The sequence below is a fragment of the Meleagris gallopavo genome, chromosome 1 (assembly GCF_905368555.1).
Source record: "Meleagris gallopavo chromosome 1, MGAL_WU_HG_1.1, whole genome shotgun sequence".
Classification (NCBI taxonomy): Eukaryota; Metazoa; Chordata; class Aves; order Galliformes; family Phasianidae; genus Meleagris; species Meleagris gallopavo.
The window spans coordinates 69,573,117-69,592,214 of record NC_139404.1 but is presented as its reverse complement, the minus strand read 5'-3'; the positions used below and the strand labels follow the sequence as shown (position 1 = coordinate 69,592,214).

General features: G+C 39.2%; 1 protein-coding gene across 2 annotated transcripts; it reads right to left on the bottom strand.

Moving 5' to 3' along the window:
- Positions 1-1,071: 1,071 nt before the first annotated feature.
- Positions 1,072-16,810, bottom strand: NUP50 (nucleoporin 50). Of its 2 annotated transcripts, none has more exons than XM_085232938.1 (8): positions 16,666-16,810; positions 13,837-13,915; positions 12,726-12,809; positions 10,585-10,777; positions 9,142-9,801; positions 8,126-8,204; positions 6,767-6,885; positions 1,072-4,999 (listed from the first exon to the last, which is right to left on the bottom strand). In XM_085232938.1, the coding sequence occupies exons 2-8, from the start codon at positions 13,903-13,905 to the stop codon at positions 4,797-4,799; spliced, it is 1,407 nt and encodes a 468-aa protein (XP_085089064.1). In that variant the 5' UTR covers positions 13,906-13,915; positions 16,666-16,810; the 3' UTR covers positions 1,072-4,796. The 2 variants fall into 2 exon arrangements, with proteins under 2 accessions (XP_085089064.1, XP_085089058.1); XM_085232932.1 differs by lacking the exon at positions 16,666-16,810 and adding an exon at positions 16,342-16,547.
- Between the last annotated feature and the right edge of the window lie 2,288 nt (positions 16,811-19,098).

Sequence of the window (19,098 nt, the reverse complement as noted above, 5' to 3'; positions counted from 1 at the left end):
GGATACTGCCATCTTTCATTTTCTGTTTGTGTTACATTACATTTAGTAATTTGCACAGTGGTAGTATTCAGTTTACTCTTTGTATTTGTCGTGCAACTTTCCTTGATATTACACGCTTTCAAATGGAGTCGTATCAGTAGAAACCTAATCCTTTCACCCTCAGCCAATACTATACTATTGCTTTCTTACTGTTAAATCATCTAAAAGGTGGTGGTTGTTGCTGTTTTTCACCATGGACACACTGCAGTATTATATTCAGTGTGGTATAATATCTTCACTCAAGTTTTCAGCACCATCTAAGGTTGGAGGGTGGTGGAAAATGCAGGAAGTTATCAGTATTTTATGAACTTGTCAGCTTTGGACGTGAACTTGTACAAATGAGCATGAAATTTTGTGTCAAGTTAGGAAGTTAAGTTATCCATGTTAAAATCAGTGTAACGTTTGCTGACCAGTTATTATACCCTCATGCAAGAAGAAGCTCCTGTTTGTGGGAATGGACAGATCCAGAACTATAGAGAACTGAGGTAGGGCTGGACAGCACAACAGTGGCTAATGGAAGAAAGCACAGTTGTACAATAGTACAGTTGTGTGCATAACTCTCGTGGTCTCAGTTCATGGTGCATTGGAAAGCCATTGTACACACTTAGCTTTTCTTTACAAGTCTGTTGATGTACTTTTTTAAATTGGTTTTTGAAGTTTAGCATACTGTCATAAAACAATGAAGCTAAGAATCACTTTATGTCTTTGCTTTTGGGTAGAGCTTTTAGGCTTGACCTGAAAATGTCACTCACTGGATACTGTTAGGCAAATAGAGATGACCACTTTTCATCTTTTAATGTTCAAACTGGAGAGATTTTTAGATTTCAGTCCCCACAGTAATTCTCTTAATATTTCTCTGCCAAGTAAAAGGCCACCCTGGCTCTTTCTTAACTCACATCAGGTCAGTATTTTGCTGACCAAGCCTTTGGTGATGTGATAGCAGCCTAGGCAGCTCACTTGCAAGCAGCTGAATGTAGAATTCCTTCTGTTCATAGTGCTTACAGTCCAAGTGAAAGGGATACACACCAGACATTTCTCTCATTCATTTATTCACATTTTCCAAGGATTTTTGTACACTTCTTCAATGCATGAGAACTAAGGAAAACGTTGTTACAAGTTATGTGAAATTAAGTATCCATTGAAAAACTCAGAGAAGTTTGAAGTCTATTAAGAGATAATCACATTCAGCATTTTCATTGAATTTATACTAACTCATGCCACTTAAAATTGTTTAATGACAGTAAATTTTTGCACACAGGCACCAGCTACAAAATTTTAGCAGATGCAAATAAGTTAAGGCATCAGAAAGTAGATCTTTAAGAACATTTTAAGTGTTACAGTGCTGCAAAGGGAGCTGAACTAAAGTTCCTGCTACTAAAGCCTTACCTCCTAATTGGCTTGTGTTCTGCAACATCTTCATTTAAACTACAGATTTGAGTTTTCATGTCCATCAGCAAGAAGAGATTATAGGAAGATGGTATTGTGTTCCCAAATAAATCATTTAAGTACATTACAAAAGACTTGCAAATAGTAACTTAATATTTTAAAATAAAATTCACAACAACTGTAATAATCTCTCTTAGAGATGGTTCTGAGAAGTAAAAAGAAGCTGAGATCTTCACTTTCTTCTTTTGGAGGAGCAGAAAGGTGGGAGGGAAAAGGCTTTCAAGCTGCTGAAATTTCAAAATTGCAACAAAAGGAAGAATGCATATCATCTATTAGACACTCCAACACCTATGTACAGCTTTAACAGTCTAGGCATTAACTCAAATTACAGGAGGAAACTTAAGATTTTTAACATTAGCTGTCTGATATCTACCATGATATTAACCATGATACAGGAATGCCTCATTGAGCAGGAATTCTGATCAAAGTCCTTCCTTGTGTAGCCACTTAGTTATGAAGGCATACAATGATTTCCGTTCTCCCCGCTAAGTTGCTTTTAACTCAGTTTTCTATGCAATGATCCCTGACTTTTTAAAACTATCACTTTATTTTAATAGTTAAATAGAAACTGAAGCTTCATCATAGATTTGTTTTAATAACAGTACTGAGAAGGATTGGGCTTTATAATTGGAGACCAAGTGAAATGTTTGACTTCTACTGCGTCATAGTCAGATAACTGCAGGGTCACTAAGAATGATGGTGATTAAATCTCTCATTTGCAGTTAATCTTTCCCATTTTTAAAACCATGTTTTTAAAGCCAGATATCTGACATTGTAATTAACACAAGATTTCTATTACCTTTCCCTAGGCTTTACTGATAAATATGTACACTGCTAAAGAATTTTGATGTTCCATCTTTACTAGTCTTTCCCACAGCTAACAGGATATTGCTTGCTACCATGAATACTCTTCTCCAGCATATCAGCGTATTCTATTACTCTTGTTTACCTTTTTCTTAGATTCTGTGCTCACCCTCAGAATGGCCACCCTTAAAAACACAACAAAGATGCATTAGGCAGTTTTAGAATTGGGCCAAAGACATGTGAAAAAAGCCTACAACTGCCTCGCTTTGGAGGTAAGTCATTAAGGATACCTAGGAAGTTCAGTTTGTCTCTTAACTAACTGTTTTAATTGGTCCTCGCTTCAGTGGATATGCAGTAAGTTTTAAGCCCATGAGATTTAGGAAATAAACATACAACTAAGACCCCTGAAATCATCTGTACTGAATTACTCTTAAAGTGAGATGTGTAACAAAAATCTGCTCACCCCATCCAGAAGTTTAACCTATAAATGCTGCTTTGTGGAGACAGGTTAAGACACTACAATCAAAAGACAAATGCAAGATTTACTGAGCCCTTGGATGATACACCTGAGCCTATAAATAAACTTTCAGGCAATAGTTCTAGTTTTCATTCATACACAGTTACCACGAAAGCCTTCAGCTTTTGGCCTCCAGTTTAGGAAAAATCAAAATTGAGGAAAGTAATGTCAATTATTTTTAACAGTTAAACACTAAGCTGGGTGCAAGAAAAAAAAAAAAGGCACAACTTTGTATTTACAGAACAATACTTGAAACAGTATCTATGCTCCCTTTACACTTGAGTGTTAAAAATGCAATTCCAATGATCTCAGTGAAGCTGAAATGTGAACAAAGGCCTTTGTTTTTGAACTTTGGTCAGGAGGGCTGTAGATGCTGTAAAGTTTTTCTCCTTTGTGGTTAATGGGGGGGGAGGGAAAGGAGGGGGGAAAGGCCTTAACCTGAATTGTGCAGTAAAGTAGGACTAAAGACAGCCATTTGTTCCCTCATGGAGAGCAGATAGAAGAAATCTACTCAAATGGTGCTTCTCCTTTTTCCCCACCATAGGCTGCCACTGTTATGGATTGTATCATCCCCTGTGAGAATTACATCATGCTGCTGCATTAGTGAATGTTTGGTTTTTCCCTCTGTGCCTTATTAGCCAGAAGCAGGGTGGCATGTTTCTTTCAAATCTCCGGAGCTGGTCACTGTAACAAATCAGAGGTCAAATTGAACATCAGTGTCCAGCTCTCTGATAGTTCTCAGAGATAGAAGTGAAGCAGAAAAATATTTGAGAGTTGCCAGCCAACTAGGACAAAATTTGAAAAAGAAAAGGATTAACTAACTGAACGAGGTCTGATGGAAACCTAGGACAAAACAATGTTCTGCTCTGTGGCTCTGTGAATCACTGCCATGTGGTTTATTTCAACTCCACTAAAACCTGTTACAGATTAAGTAAGTGCTCCCTCATTGTGACAGAAAGCTCATCCTAAAGCTGTGAACTACTGCTTTAGGTAGTGCAGCAATGCACTGTAGTTCGAGCACATGGGAAAGATAATTACTGACGTACATTTGTGCATGCATTCTTGGTAATGGCCAGAGAGAGTACAAGGATTTGGAAAAATCCTGAACTTTGTCTGTGAAAAAGCTATCTTCAGTCGAGTACTAGCAACTAGCAAGACAAATACCCTCTGCCTCTGCTGAATTTCAGTGTTAGCCCAACAGATTAGGGAAGAATACATTAGAACATTTGCCTCTGACCTGGCAGAAGGCAGTAAAAGCCAGCTGTGGTTGTGGTCCAAGATAAACAGTCTTCCAGTTGTCTGCTTATACTATTGCACATCATTAGCTTCTTGCTACAGTAAGAACAAGAACAGAACTGACATTTCTTCTCTAAGAAACACTATTGTCAACAAGACTATGCAAGCTAACTTTGTATTAAATAGCTGGAGATACAGTCTCCAAGGCCCAGAATCACATAAGTTTGTAAGAGTTAAAACAGTACAATATACATCATCATTGTTTGGGTACATTGTCATTATTGACACTTTGAAAAATTAGTCTCTCCAGAATGACAGACCAATTAAAAATAAAAATCTTGAGTACAGAAACAGTTTCAACGATTAAATTTGAATATCCTCTTAAAATAGGAGGCTGTTGCATTGCACTGTAGTCCGTGAGGAATCTCTAGTACCATATTTTATACTCTGATTTCAGTCCATTCAGTCAAATTGACCAGTGTTAAAAACATGCTTTAATTTAAGTCATTGTAGTTTATCCAGAAGAGGTCCTGCATTTCAGCGTTGAAAAATGAGGGAGCACAGTCCAAAACTTGTTCTATTAAAACTTTTATTAGCTAGTTTACTTTTTCCTCACAGATTTTTCCAGAATTTCTATAGTAGTTCTTAGTATCAGAATAAAGAGTTAAGTGTTCAAGTGAAGATATGGAAGGAAAAAAAAAATAGAGCAGCAGCAGTTTGGCAATCATTTCTCAAATCACTGACTGCAACATACTTAAGCCTCCTTCTTCTCGAGTAAGATTTTGTGCAATTCATCTGCATCCTCACTTGTTTTCACCCTTATTAACATAGTGACAGGAACAGTTGGATTGTTCTCATCAATTGGTGGATTAGGAACACAAACTATAAGAACATTGTTTTTTCCGGTTCTTGTACATGGCATCTTGGGTGGAATTAGAACATTCAACAGTATATTTCCTGCATGTAAAGGGAGAAAAAAAGATTAGCAATTTTTCAGCTTTTTTTTACAATAAGGATGTTAGTATACTTATTAAATAGGGATTTAAGTCTGCTTGGAAAGAAGGTACTTCCTTCCGAAGTGTCATAGGTACTTGTCTTATTCTTTAAGCATCTGCTCATAGCTCCTGTTCCTAATTTATTTCCTCAGTAGGAAGGAGGAATCTGAAAAACAGTATGCCCTCCTGCTTTGAAGGGAGGGAGCTGAGGTGTATCAAATGACAGGAGAGACATACAGTGAAAAGGAACATGGGAGAATTAGCACATAAGGAATTGAGTCACTACTTAGTTTATGCTTATGCAAGTTACTCATTCTGAAGCATAGCTCGTAAGCAAAAGCAAAAAAAGTTAGCTTTAACACACAGACAGACATATTAATCTAAAAGTGGACAAACTATTGAGGATACAAAGTATTTATTCTGGAAATCATATACCACAGCTGTTGTGGTCTACCTCTTACTAGTAATGGTTCTGTGTCACTCTGTAGTGAGTTTGAGATGCACAGTATTAGTGGTCTATTAAAACAGTTGCAAACAAACTCAAATCTGCTTCAACAGAAGATGCACACATTTTGTAAACCTGGTAAATAGTTCACAACACGGTAGTAGTATTTATGGAAAAGTCAGTCTTCGCCTTCCTTTCCAGTTCAGTTTTTCAAACACAGTGAGATTTAAGGAAATACAGCACTGTGTGAAGATAGCAAAAAGGAAAGTGTGCATCACTATGAGTGTAGCTGCTTGTACAAACCAGTGCTTGGAGTCACCAAGCTGAAGTGTATGAGCTAGAAAAAAAAGTTCCTAATATCACTTCAGATGATGTTAGAGGGAATGTAAATCAACATAATGAAAATTAGCATCAGCTGAATTAAAAACTAAGACTTCTGTTATAGGGTATGTAAGTTGGAGAAAGCGAGTTTTCACCTGCTCTATTTCAGCATATTCAAATCCTTAAAAAAATGCTGAAAGAAAATGATCACTGCCATACACCTGCCTTAAGTGTTATTGCTAAAAAGAATTGCCTTTTATCAGGCAAACCTTGCCTGTTTCCATCAAAAGGAGTCATTGATTTGGAAGTGACTGACACAGGAGTTCCAGTCTCACCATACATTTGAAAACTTTGCCTAATAGGTCTGTGGGGGCTTTTTACAGACCTGCCAGAGCATTTAATAAAGTGAAACTGAGATAAGGTTTACCAGTGGCTTTGCAGGCACAGCATGGCTTCAGTTCTCACATTTTTTAGAAGTATAATTTACTGTATTTTATGGAAGTTGCCAAGTTAACATGAACTCCATTTCCCATTTGTTGAAATGACATTCTGAAGATGTAGCAAAGCTGTTCCACAATTAATATCAAAACAGGTGACACGTGGCCTATATCATAGCAAAAGTTATATTCACCTGCATTCATCACACCTCTGATACAGATATACTTGACTGTGGAGTCCTAAAGCCAAGCTTCAGCTGTTCAGCAAGTCAGAGGTGGCAAATAGCTACTAAAACAAAATTAGGGAAAAAAGTACCCAATCATACAACATAACCTTTTACTTCCTTGCACTACTTAATGTGTATTATTTCAGAATACTTGTTAGAGGTGTCCAATTGCTTGAAATTATTCAAGAGGGGAAAAAAAAAAAAAAATCAGCAGTCTCATCAGTTATACTATGTATAAAATCCTAATGGTTTGCACAGAATCTTACATCGAGACTTGTTATTAGAAGAAATTTACTTACCTAAATTGGTATCTGCTCGGACTAGGAGTTGAGTTTTTTCATTTCCTGCTGGTTTTAAGTGTAATGTTCCTACACCTTTTTCTTTAAATTCATTATCCTTTTTGTAGAACAGTTTACATCTGTGCACAAGAAAAGCAAACCTAATTGGTATAGAGATTAAATAGCAGTTTCTCCAAATATATATGTAGATATGTATGGCCATGTGTCTGACTCCCAGTAAGCCAGCAGTTTAACAGTAATCAGTTAACTTTCTGGGCCATGAGTAATAAGTAAGTCCTTATTCTTCCTGACCTTACTTGATTCATTTTCTAACAGTAGAACAGTTCAGTTGGAAGAGATCTTCTAGGATTATTGAGTCCTGAACGCTTCAGAGCTAACCAAAAGCTTTAGGATATTGCTGAGGGTGGTATACAACACCTCTTCAATGCTGACAGACATGAAGCATCAACCACCTCGCTAGGAAGCCTGCTCCAATGCCTGACCACTGGAAATAAATACCACAGTAAATAAATTTTTCCTAGTGTCCAGTCTGATCATCCCCTGGTGCAACTCTGTGCAATCTCCATCCTGTAATCAGTTCACAGGAGTGGAGTCTGGCACCTCTTTCTGCTTCCACTCCTAAGGAGCTGCAGAGAGCAGTGAGATCGCCTCTTGGCCTCCTCTCCTCCAGCCAGGATAGCTCACTTGTCCTCAGCTTCTCCTACATAGAACATGTGCTCCTGTCCTCTTAGTGGCTTTGATGCCCTCCTCTGTAAGCACTCAAAGATCTTTTTTGTACTGTGGAACCCAGATCTGCACACAATACTCAATATGAGGCTGCACCTAGACGTAACAGGAGAATCACCTCTTTTGCCCTATGCTGTTTGTAATGCACCCCAAAATACAATACAGTGGTACACATCAGTTCAGTAAAAGGAGGCTATTCCTTTCAGTACTGAAACGACAAGCATTACAATATATATCTATACACACACACACACACTGACTTGTATTCAGGATCTATACAGAGTAAGTAATAACAATTATTATAAAGGCATTATTCAACAAACAATAATAAAAATACTACAGATAGACAAAGGCAGAAAATCCTTCAATCATATAAAATTAAAAAAAAAGAAGAAAAACCCTTATTTCAAATAGATATCAGTGCTGTGTTCAAGACAAAAATATTAGTAAACTCCTACATGTCTTTGTAATTATGTTTTTACATGCAGAACTTCATGTTCTACATAGAAGATATAAGCTAGAAAGTCAACATATGCATCATTAATTTTTATACCACTATGTTTAATTGCAAAATGTAGACATGAGTTTTATTCTCAAAGTTATGATTCATTACTCTAAGGTAAAGACACTTACTTCTTTGAGTAGAAAGCATCGTCCTCTTTTATTTCATTAACAATGACTTTTGGTGGCTCCTCCTCCTCCTCTTCTCCACCTTTAAATAAAGTTTCAATACATCCCCCATGTTAATGTTAGGCTTGTGTTACAGTTAGTTATTCATACTACAGACTATAGATGCTGTATAAACATGCATGGCCTGTCAGTGATTGCCAAAATATGTTTAAATCAGTGTGGGATCTTAGACAGTTTCACTTATAGAAAGTCTTTTTTTTTTTTTCCCCAGCCAAGCAACTTTATGCTCACCTTCAATTTCAATTACCCGAAAATATCAAACTCCCACCAACCAATCAAAACACATTTAAGCACAGCAAATAGAGCTTAATGAATCAAATTTAAGTCACAACCTTTTCTCGGGGAAAAAAATTGTTCTAACATTTCAAAGAGTAACCTTCAGTAATAATAAGCACACAAGGCCACGTTTAATTTGGGAGAAGGGTACTCAGCTGCAGATATGACAGACAAGAGAGGGGCAGGATTATGCCATTCCAGTTCTTTCAGCTGCTACAGCATTTCTATCAGCTAACAATATTCAACTTAGCTAAAAACCTTCCAATAGCAAGCAACTTTGTCTCTCACAGTCTTGCAAATACGATCCATGTAAGTGTTTCATATCTTATGTATTTCATTAAATAATCTTTTAATAAACCTACAGGAAAAAGCAATAGAATTGAGGCTCAAAGATGAACATACCAGTTGCTTTAAACTTCATTGGTTTCAGTTTTGTATTCAGCTTAAGAATTTAATACAGAAAACAAGTCTGACAGACATGCAAAGGTTTTGATAATCATACATTTTCAGTGTTACTTAAGCAGTATGCAATACTGTGAATCCCCCACGGGTAGCATCATTCTGCAACTTTCACATACAGGAATTGATCTCATTCAACTTAGTATTAATTCATTTTTGCAGTATTCTTAAGTCACAGTCATTCACTGTTTACCATTAAAAGGATTTTTACACATAGAACTTACCTTTATCATCACCGTTCCCACTTTCTGTCTGAGCTTCCAACGCATTGGTGGATACTGCAGTGACAGGCTTTGCCTGATTTGCATCTTTTCCAAACAAACCTGAATTTCCAGGAGAAAATGAGAAACTACTACGTGTTCCTGAACCAAAGGAACTGAAACCTGAACTGTGACCACTCTTGCCAATATTAAATGAGACAGTTGATGTAGCTCCTATCGATGGCTCTCTTTTTTCTGATGCAACTTCGGTTTTTTTGTCAGAGGCATCCTCAGTTTTGTTGTTAAATAGAAAAGTTGATCCTTGCTGTAGCTTTGAATTCCCAAATGTGGAAACAGACTGTGTGCCAGGTGTCTTGTTGCTTTCATTTTCAGAGCCACTATCGCTACTGTTTCCGTGTTGCTGTTCAATAGTTGCTAAATACTTCTCATAGTCTCTAAAGATAGGTGTCAGATCACATAGCGGGTTTGTGTTTACATGCTTAACTATCCAGTCACGCACAGAACAGTTTAAAGCTGCTAGCTGTTTGTGATAAACACTAGAGCTACAGACTTTACTCTGAGTGTAGCCAGATGATGATGGTTGGCTGCCACCATTAGCTTTTGGGCTTGCAGCCGCCTTCTCAGTAAATGTGGTTATAGTTGGACCATTTGACATGGGGGATCCTATTAAAAGAAAAACATGGTTTAGAATTTCTTTAAAAAAAAAAAAAAAAAAGCATTCTCTATTTCTGTATCAAGTTATCAAATCATTTAAGTCTTGTTCAGTTATGTACAGTTCATTGCATCACAACACTGTGTGCCAGATAGCACAGGCTGAGTAAACCAGGCAATGCTATGAAACAGATCTAAACTTGCTACGTTGACAGTACTTAGTAAGGCTTGTAAAGTTAAGGGACCAAATACCAAAGCAAAAGACTAGAGTTAAATTTGCCAAAATATTTATAGGTATAAATGTAAGAGATAAACTTCTTATATTGCTGTCAGTCTTACTAGATGTACAAGAAACAAAGCTTAGGACTTATTTACTCAAAGAAAGTAAATAATATAGAAACGAGACCTTAAAAACAAAACTAAACAAAACTATAAAGATGTCAATCCTACTAAAAGGATATTTTCCATTAGCAGTATTTTTTTAATAATAAGATTTGGATAATTGGGATGATTATTCAACTGGAATGTGCCATCAGCTCTTTATACTATTCAGAGTGTACTGTAGCAAACTTCTTCCACTCCCTTTGTCTCTAAATTTTTTATCTCCAGTATCAGATCCAATTGTAGTGTCTACCTCTTAAAACTGCATTTATTTGACATCATGTCCCTCCACTAGTCTAAAGTCTTTAAGAAACAGAGCTACAGTTATTGGAATTTGTTTATTCACTACTAAATTGACTATACAGATTTTTAGGGCTGAACATTTTGATGAATGTACACTTAGTTAAAGCTTACCAAAAGCAGATTTTGTTTCAGATGTTGTCTTTAAACTGCTGAAAGGAGTACTGAAGATACTACTGTTTCCATTAGACAGGCCTTCTAAAGGCTTTATTCCTGCACCATTACCAAATCCGCTGAAGCCACCTCCTTCTTTTCCAGAAGGCAAGACAAAGCCTTTAAAACCTTTAAACGCTCCTCTACTTTCAGGCTGGATAGAAAAATAAAATAAAATAAAAATCAGTTATATGCATCACTGTGCTTCTAAAGCCACTAGATATTAAATTTCAATGTGTCATTTTATGCCTTACGTCCCTTATTCTAAGTCAGCTATGTAAACAGGATTAATAGTTTCCTTATGACACATACTGGTACTATTTTTAAAAGACTCAGAGGATTGGAATGAAAATAAACTATTTACAGGAAGTGGATGCCTAGAAAATGTTCAGAGCAGCAGATGTGTTTGTCTACCTATTCACACATTCATAGCATCTTGTTTTCTTCAAATAATCATGGAGCAATATATAACTGCAGAGTCATTTTCAGGAACAACCACAATTAGAGTCCAGCACTCATCAAAACAGCATATTTTGTAGTCACCTCTGTAATATCTAAGGGGCTTACCAAAATTGTTCCAATCTGACTGATGGGAAACACAAAGACAATCTGTGTGTGATAATTTAACACATTTGCATTCTGCAACCTTTTCATTACCCAGTTCTGAACACTACTACCATAGTATTTTAAGATGTAGTTTCTTACACATTTTTATAAGATAGTCACATAGCACATTTAACACCCAAACAGGCACTGCTACTTTTATCTACTACATATCTTTTGAGGTAATGAGCACTTATTACTGAAGTAGAATTTCTCTTCTTTCAGTGTTCAGAAAAAGGAGAATGTCTTCTGAGGTTCATCTGCTTTTGTCACTAAGAAATAGCAGAACTCAGCAATTTTAGGTTTGCTTTCACTATCTGGCCCTGCAGGCCTGGGCTCTCTCTGATTCCCTCTGTGCTTCACCTTTACCAGTTCAGTTCTCTGTTTCTCATTTCTAGCTGGCTATTTTTATCCTGTCCCTTTGATCAATCCTACCTCTCTCTGGACAACCCAGTTAAACTGCAGACTCTTGTCTTCTCAGCATTCTGCTTGTTCCATTTATGAACTTCAGTAAACTCTGAGTTTATCTTTTTGTAAATGTTTCAGATGTTTATTGTGCAGAGTTTGCTATCCTAACATCTCTTCTGCTTTTTAGACTTTAGGCCAGCCTATCAGACTTCTTTGAGTTCTGATATCTGACAGCTGAATCACAGCCTTATGATCATTTCTTTTGCAATCATCTGGTCCCCTTTCCCAACTAATTCTGTCTTATCCATTTTATTTTGCCCCTGAATCCTTCCTGTCCAAGGTGCTGGTTGTTTGTTTGTTTGTTAATATCACTATAATCCTGCTATTAATAGAGTTATCAAAGTAACTGCATCCTTTACCACATCTGTGGCTAAAATTTCCATATGTAAAAGTGAGATGGGATAGCTGCCACATTTATAGTGCTTGGATAGAAGGAAAAAGAAGAGCATAAGAAAAAGCTACGTAGCTCATAACTGAGCCTTGTCTTGTCCTATCTAAAAGCAATATGGATAGCAGGTAAAAACTGTCCAATTCCTAACATGGGGCATGCAATCTTGAAAGACAGTTTCACAAAAAGATGTATGACAGAGCATCTGTCAAGGACTTCTGAAAGGACTCCACTGTGGTTAGACTGGTTAATACTTTCAAAGGAACTAAACCTGTAAGAAAGGCCAACTTCCTTTCTACATTCCATTTGCTACTACAAAATGTACGTCACACTTCAAGGGGTAAAAGTACTATCGTTTTTAACAGAAGACATTTCTTTCACTCTTAGACCAACTTAATAATTTGGCTTTTACTGCCTCAGACATCCCCCAGCCCTCCAGTATGAATAATTGGTAGCTTCCAGGTTAGACTTCCAGGACCCTCTGCCAGGATTGGAAGTGGAGCAGTTGGCTAGTTGCATATACCTTTAAAACGATAGCTTGATATAGTATTGTTACAAGCCCAGATAAGTAAAGTCTTGAACACAGATGTCATATTTTGCAACTGACTGAGATTATAATACTAATGCTCAGTGATTACTTTACCTCTGATCCAACATTTTGACGCTTTGCTTTTTTAATAGCTCTGTTCTTCAGGACTTCCTCGCTAGCCACTGAGAAGGTTCCCACCTTTGGGATAAAGTTATGGAATTATTAGTGGAACTCTCTGAATCCATCAATTTGTCATAGCCTGAAGAGACGACTGAAATCCTGAGATACTTTTTGGAAACAACTGTATTCTTTGAACACAGTTCTCTCTAACAAGTAAAAGAAGAAATTAAAAAAAATGAGGAATATTACAGTACTACTACTAGCTCACCAGGTGCTTGGATGATTAGCTGATATTTCACAGCTCTGTTTTCCTTGTTTTGCATTCATTTTTTCCTTTATACAGACTGCAATCTCAATTTTCTTACAGCAAGTAATTCAATTTTATTATTATTTTTTTTTAAACAAGGAAACTAATTTTGCCGAAGGTACTCTATCAGTAACAGTTACACTGTTACAAACAATATCCAGTTTGGTGAAGGTATGTTGAGATATACTTTCAGTTTTCCACAATTTGCAGAAGCTGAAGTATTCGTAAAGTTAGCTAATGACTTATTACTACCCAAAAGCGAATAAGGAGATGAAGCTTTCTTCTATCAGCTTTATGAAAAAAATACTATCAGTACTCTTTCTTACACTCTATAAGCCTAAGCTTTTTTTTTTTTTTTTTTTAGTAGCACAGAAACTAGCACAGTTTGTTTAGAGATAAAACACATGCTTTAGATAAAAAGGCCAGGAAATATGTGAAGAAAATATCTAGACTACATTATATCTGTGAAGCTTAGAGTCAACTATTTCAAGAAATCAAAAGCATTTTCTTGTGAACTGCATAAATATCCATCATACAGTTGAACAGTTCAAAAGTTTTAGACATCCTAACAAGCCAGGGTTTCCCCTTAGAAGTGTAAAGTTCCTTTCCTCTAAGCTGGTGGTGACTGTTAAAAGCTGCTTTGCCATATTATCTGTATATAGGGGAAGCTTTAAAAACAAAACAAAATCATCTTTAACTCCCACACTTCTAACATTTTACTGAAGATTTTACCCACAAGATGAATAAAATCTACACATAAATAACTATGTATCTGAGGAATCTAATGTATAGTTTTACCTCCTCAGCTTCATCTTCTTGATCCCAGTTTCTGTCGGTCAGTTCCTTTTCTGCAATTCTCTTTGCCATTTTTCTACACCTGTAGAAAAAAATATCAGAAACACATAGGATCAATTGCCCAGTCATTCTAAGCAGCAAGGATCTTCAACTTTTGTTATTCCAAACAAGTAACTGGAATCAGAGTTCACACAGAACTAAGTCAAAATTGGAACAACAGTTGAAAACCAAGTGTTTTTAACATTTGTTGCAACAGTCAACAAAGCATATGAAACTGGGGTTGTGGTTATTAGCCACACTAAATTTAAACAACCACAGAAACATGCAGTTCAATCACAGAATAATTTTTCTTCAGCAGTGGAGCAAGCTAGAAAAATTCCTTTCAGTCTTGTATTCCATACCTTGTCACCAATTAGGCTGATGGGCTGCAAAAAAAAACAACAAAAACACATAAAAGGATCTAGTTAAAAGATTACATATCCCAGTCCAGCTTGCTTCAGGATATCCAGTAAACACCAACAGCCTTGCAAGAGAAAAGATCCTTGACAGCACCTAAAATCAATACTGATAATGACTGACTAAAGCAGCTGGACAGCCAGTTCACTTTGGGTAAGGATGAAAACAATACCCTCCTACAAAGAACCAGATTGCTAAGACATTACTAATTAGAATGCTGAAAAATTCTATTGCAAATGAATCAGATGACTTTTCTTCCAAAGGACACCTAGGTGTTATCAGGGGTTTTAAAGCTACTAAAATATGCAGCTAACTGTAATTTTGCTATTTCAACTGCAAAGTCAACTTTGGAGAATTAAAATGTGTAGTTTTAACTTCTAACTTCCATTTTTGTAAACTTATCAGCTGTGTTCAAAAATGAAGAATGAATCCAGGTAAGTTATTTTATCTGAAAGATTTGGCAAGTAAATACATTCAAATTTGATATGGAAGGAAGTTTTGGTGACGATTTCATCTGGCACTAGATATGAAAGCTTATCAAGTATGTAGTTCTGTAGCAATATAAACATTAAGCAAGTGCAAGATATGAAATTCCTCAAAGAGCCCTCTTAGGCTGGTCCAGAAAAAAACTAATTCCACAGAGAGTTGAATTACAGAGCCAAAAATGATAATGTGTGATTACAGAACATCTTGCTTAGCCAATTATTATTAATTTTTTTTAAGCATAACAGTAAATCCAACTGCAAAGCAGCAGCCTTACAGAGGTCATGACTGAAAGCCATGAATTTCACAAGGCAAGTTATCTACAGGATCTTTTAAAAGGACAGAAACAAAAAGCTGTTCTTTGTAAATGCTTTAAAAAGGCATAAGCCCCATTCTGCTGGAAAATAAAAGAGGTCCTACCGCATACTACATGATTCTCTGCAGACAAGGTAACTGGTTAAATTAACCCAATGAAAAAACCTAAAAACACTTATTTTAAAATTGGCTCCCCAGTGCAGTTTCCTACAAGGCTACATAAACACTTGCGACCGGAGGAAGGCAGGATTGCCTCTCATTGGCAGCAGCCGCAGCTAAAAGGTTCATGAGACTAACCTAGAGTTACTCCATCAGATTCCACAGAAGATCACGTTACCAGTCTTAATGACAGCCAGTGAAGCATTACAAGCACAATATTAACCAGAAAGCCTGTTCTCCACTATGAGGAAAAAGTGGCAAACTAATTGGCTCAGGCTCCAGGTTCTTTATATCTACTTGTCTTCACGTGATTTCTCTAGGTCAGGTCTGAAAATAGGAGCTGACAAGAGAATCTAACCTACATGAAGACAGCAGCAAGAGGATTCTAGGCATTTCTAACCCGTGAAACAGGAAGCAATACAAAAAGATCTCTACATTATTTTTTAGATGCAGCACAACTTTCAGAAGTTTTCTGTTGCAAGTGCTTTGTATGGGTTGAGATGGAAGAATTATGAGAAACAGCTTTTTATTTAAGAAGCTCTACATGTGTTTTGTTGAGCTACTACTACCCGCCTAATACCTATGGCATTATTTAACATAGCATTACGAGAACTTCTCTTACATTTCACAATATAATTTCTACAACAGGGGGTTAAAAACTTGCACTGTCACAACTTACAACCTCAGATGTGGGTGCGACAGAAAGCACTGACATCCCAATAGTACTCAAGAGCCTTAAGCCAGCTAACGTGGGGCTGCACAACCAGCATTATGGAGCTTTTTTCACCCCCGCTCTTAAGACTTCCATCAGGCCCGGAAGTCACAGGGCACGCAATGGGCAGCTGAGCCAGGCTTCTCGCTTCCTCAAACGACGTGCTGTTTCAACACTGCTTCTTTCGCTTTAACACGCGGTCCCGTCTCTTCCTCTGCAAAAGCCTAGCAAGCAGTCTCGCAGAACACCGTCGGTTCTACCCTCTACGGTGATTAAATGGGAGCTCTGCCCTTCCCGTGCAGCGGATTCTTGCCGTCCCCCAGCGCAATTCCTCAAAATGCCACCCGCCCTTTAAAGCCGCGATCCTACCCGGCCCCGCACACCTTACAGGACGAGCTCCCCACCCGGCCTTCCTCCCGCCGCCAACGCCAATCTGCTTTTTCATCCGCCGGCCGCCTATCGGGGTGACACACGTCCAACCGGGTCACCCCTCACCGCCCGCAGTCCCTCCCCGAGGGGAGGCGATCCCTCCCCGCACGCTCCCACGCGGCGGGGCCTGCAGGGCCGCCCGCAGCCGCAGCGGTCAGACGCCGTCCCGCCGGCAACGGCCTCCGCAGCCCCGGCCTCGTCTTGCCGCAGCGCCGCGGGCTCGTGTGGCCGCAGCGGGGCCGGGAGCCCGGCAGAGACGGAGGGGAGCTGCCACTCACCCGCGCAGGCACGGCGGCCCGGCCCGATGACTGTCGCTGCGTGGCAGAAGCTACGGCTGGCGATCGGAGTCCGGTCGCGGGTTGCCCGGCTCCGGAGCCCGCTCACCATCCCCCGCCCGGCCCTCAGCCGCCCGCTCTGTCTTCCCGCCGTCTGGCAACCCGGCGTCAGGCCGCCATTTCGTGCCGCCGTCAGACGTTCGGAACCAGACAGACACCGGCCCGGCGGTCGCCCCAACACGCATGCGCCGCCCGCCCCACGGCCGCAGCTCGGGGGACGGAGGGGCGGGGCGGGCCGCTGCCCCGCTGCCGGCCGTTGGAAAGCGAAACACGTGACCGCCGTGGCCCAATGGGCGGTCTCTCCTCGGCTCGTCCCGCGGGCGGCCGGCCGGCCGCTTCCTGCGCGTGGTCGGCGTCTCGCGCCGCTCTTTCGAATTCGCTGTCACGTGACGTAGGCACGTTCTTTCTACCGCCGGTGTCTGTGGCCGGAGCTGCCGCTGCCGCTCTGAGGAGAGGTTCCACAGTCCCCGCCTGGCGCAGCTCCGCTGGGTCACGAGTCGCTGTACTCAGGTCCGGTTTGGAACAGCGGCAGTTGTTTGCCCGGCCCTGTGACTGGCTGACCTATAACTGCATCGCTTGTGGTATGATAGTATCCCTCCATGGTATGATAGTAATTGGGATTAAATCCAGCGTGAAGTAACAGCCTCTCCTGTAGCTTGACAGCAGTGTCTCCAAACGAGTTTGCATCACATACAGTGACTGTGTAACCTTAAAAGAAAAGAGCAACTGCAAATGAAAGCACTCAGAACGTGCTCTTCTATTACAGGTTCAATGCTTGGCAGAGAAAAAGACAAAAACACTCCCGGTAGATAACACTGATTTTTATCCTACCTGGGACCCTTGAGTCCAGAAGCTGAGAGCTGTTCCCCAGTTGTGTTACTGAGTTTCAACCTTGAAACAATGTATTTTCATACATTAATGCTCTCCTTCCTAAAAAGAAAAAAATGTGTATTCTGAGCTTTTTCTGAGATATACCTTGGAAAACTCATTTTACCTCATTTTAGGAGGAAGTTTTTCACACAGAGGGTGATGATGAACTGGAAACAGGTTGCCCAAGGAGGTTGTGGATGCCCCATCCCTGGAGGCATTCAAGGCCAGGCTGGATGTGGCTCTGGGCAGCCTGGTCTGGTGGTTGGTGACCCTGCACATAGCAGGGGGTTGAAACTGGATGATCATTGTGGTCCTTTTCAACCCAGGCCATTCTATGATTCCATGATATGATTCTATAATATCCCTAAACTATCCTTATTATTTGTGCTAAATGTCCCACCTGCAGGTTCCTAGCAGTTTAAGGACATTCTTCCCCAGAGTTTGGGTGCGCTCTGGTTTGCCCCATCACAACTGCAAAGACAGTCAGAAGATAGAGTCTTTAAAAGGAATTTCAAAAATAACAGCGGTTTCCTTCTACTTGAAAGAAAAAAAAGAAAAATATGCAAAGCCCTTACTAACAAACTCTGTAACCCTATCATCTGATTTTCATGATTTTCAGATCTTTGTTCCTGAACTTGTCACTATAAATGTGGAGGTTTTTTGTTTTTTGTTTTTTGTTTTTTTTTTTTCCCCTGAGCTTATGTTGTTTGTTTGGCTTGCTGAGCCCCTAAAATACAAAAGGTGCTTCCTTCTGCAGGCAAGCTCTTTCAAGTTCCTCTTTGGTGTGCTTTTCCTCTATCATTTTTAAATACTGTCTAGATGCTAGTGTTTCCTGTTTGCTTTCCAACCCATCTCTCTGAAATGTGGGAAAAACTCATTTCCATCTGGCAGGAACAACCATTTAATTCAACCACTGCTTTACCTCTTCAGCTGCTGGGAGCTGTTAAAGGCTCCTTCTTTTGTACCCCTGTCATGGCCTTTAAACTCTTTGCACAAGTTAGTTTTTTAAGGGCAAGCAGAAAGCAGTGCAACTGGGAGAAGAGAAACCTAACCAAGCAAAATTCACATGAAAATGGAGAAGTATTCTGTGTTCTCTCTGAGTTTTGGATCCAATGGCTGTTTTTCATTATATACTTTTCAACTGTTCTTGCTAGTAACTAGGCTCACAGTGTCTGTGGGTGAGGTTTGCTTGATTTACCAAGTATTTGCACTGAAAAATGGTGAGAATCTATACTGAGAGCCAATAAAGTGTTTAGTGAAGCAGACTTGGGTGACTGCAAGGCATGAATGGCTGCAGAAAGAATGAAAGCAAAGCACTTTAGGCATTCAGAAAATTCTACAATTTTGACTGGACATTATTTGTCCTAACTTGGCTGGGTCAGATCTCATTCTTTCTCATATTCTCTGACTTCTATTTCTTTCGTCTCCCATTACTTTCCTTTTTCCTATGCTGTGCCCTCCATCTGTTCGCTTTTGACTTTTCCTCCTATTTATCCCATTTTCTCC

Excerpts from the sequence above, each read along its gene's own strand:
- NUP50 (XM_085232932.1), bottom strand. The coding sequence starts at position 16,403 with ATGAAAAAGCAGATTGGCGTTGGCGGCGGGAGGAAGGCCGGGTGGGGA. Across the intron at positions 6,886-8,125 it reads GATGCTTTCTACTCAAAGAA|ATGTAAACTGTTCTACAAAA; the intron begins GTAAGTGTCTTT and ends TCTTGTGCACAG. Across the intron at positions 5,000-6,766 it reads CCGAGCAGATACCAATTTAG|GAAATATACTGTTGAATGTT; the intron begins GTAAGTAAATTT and ends CTTTACATGCAG.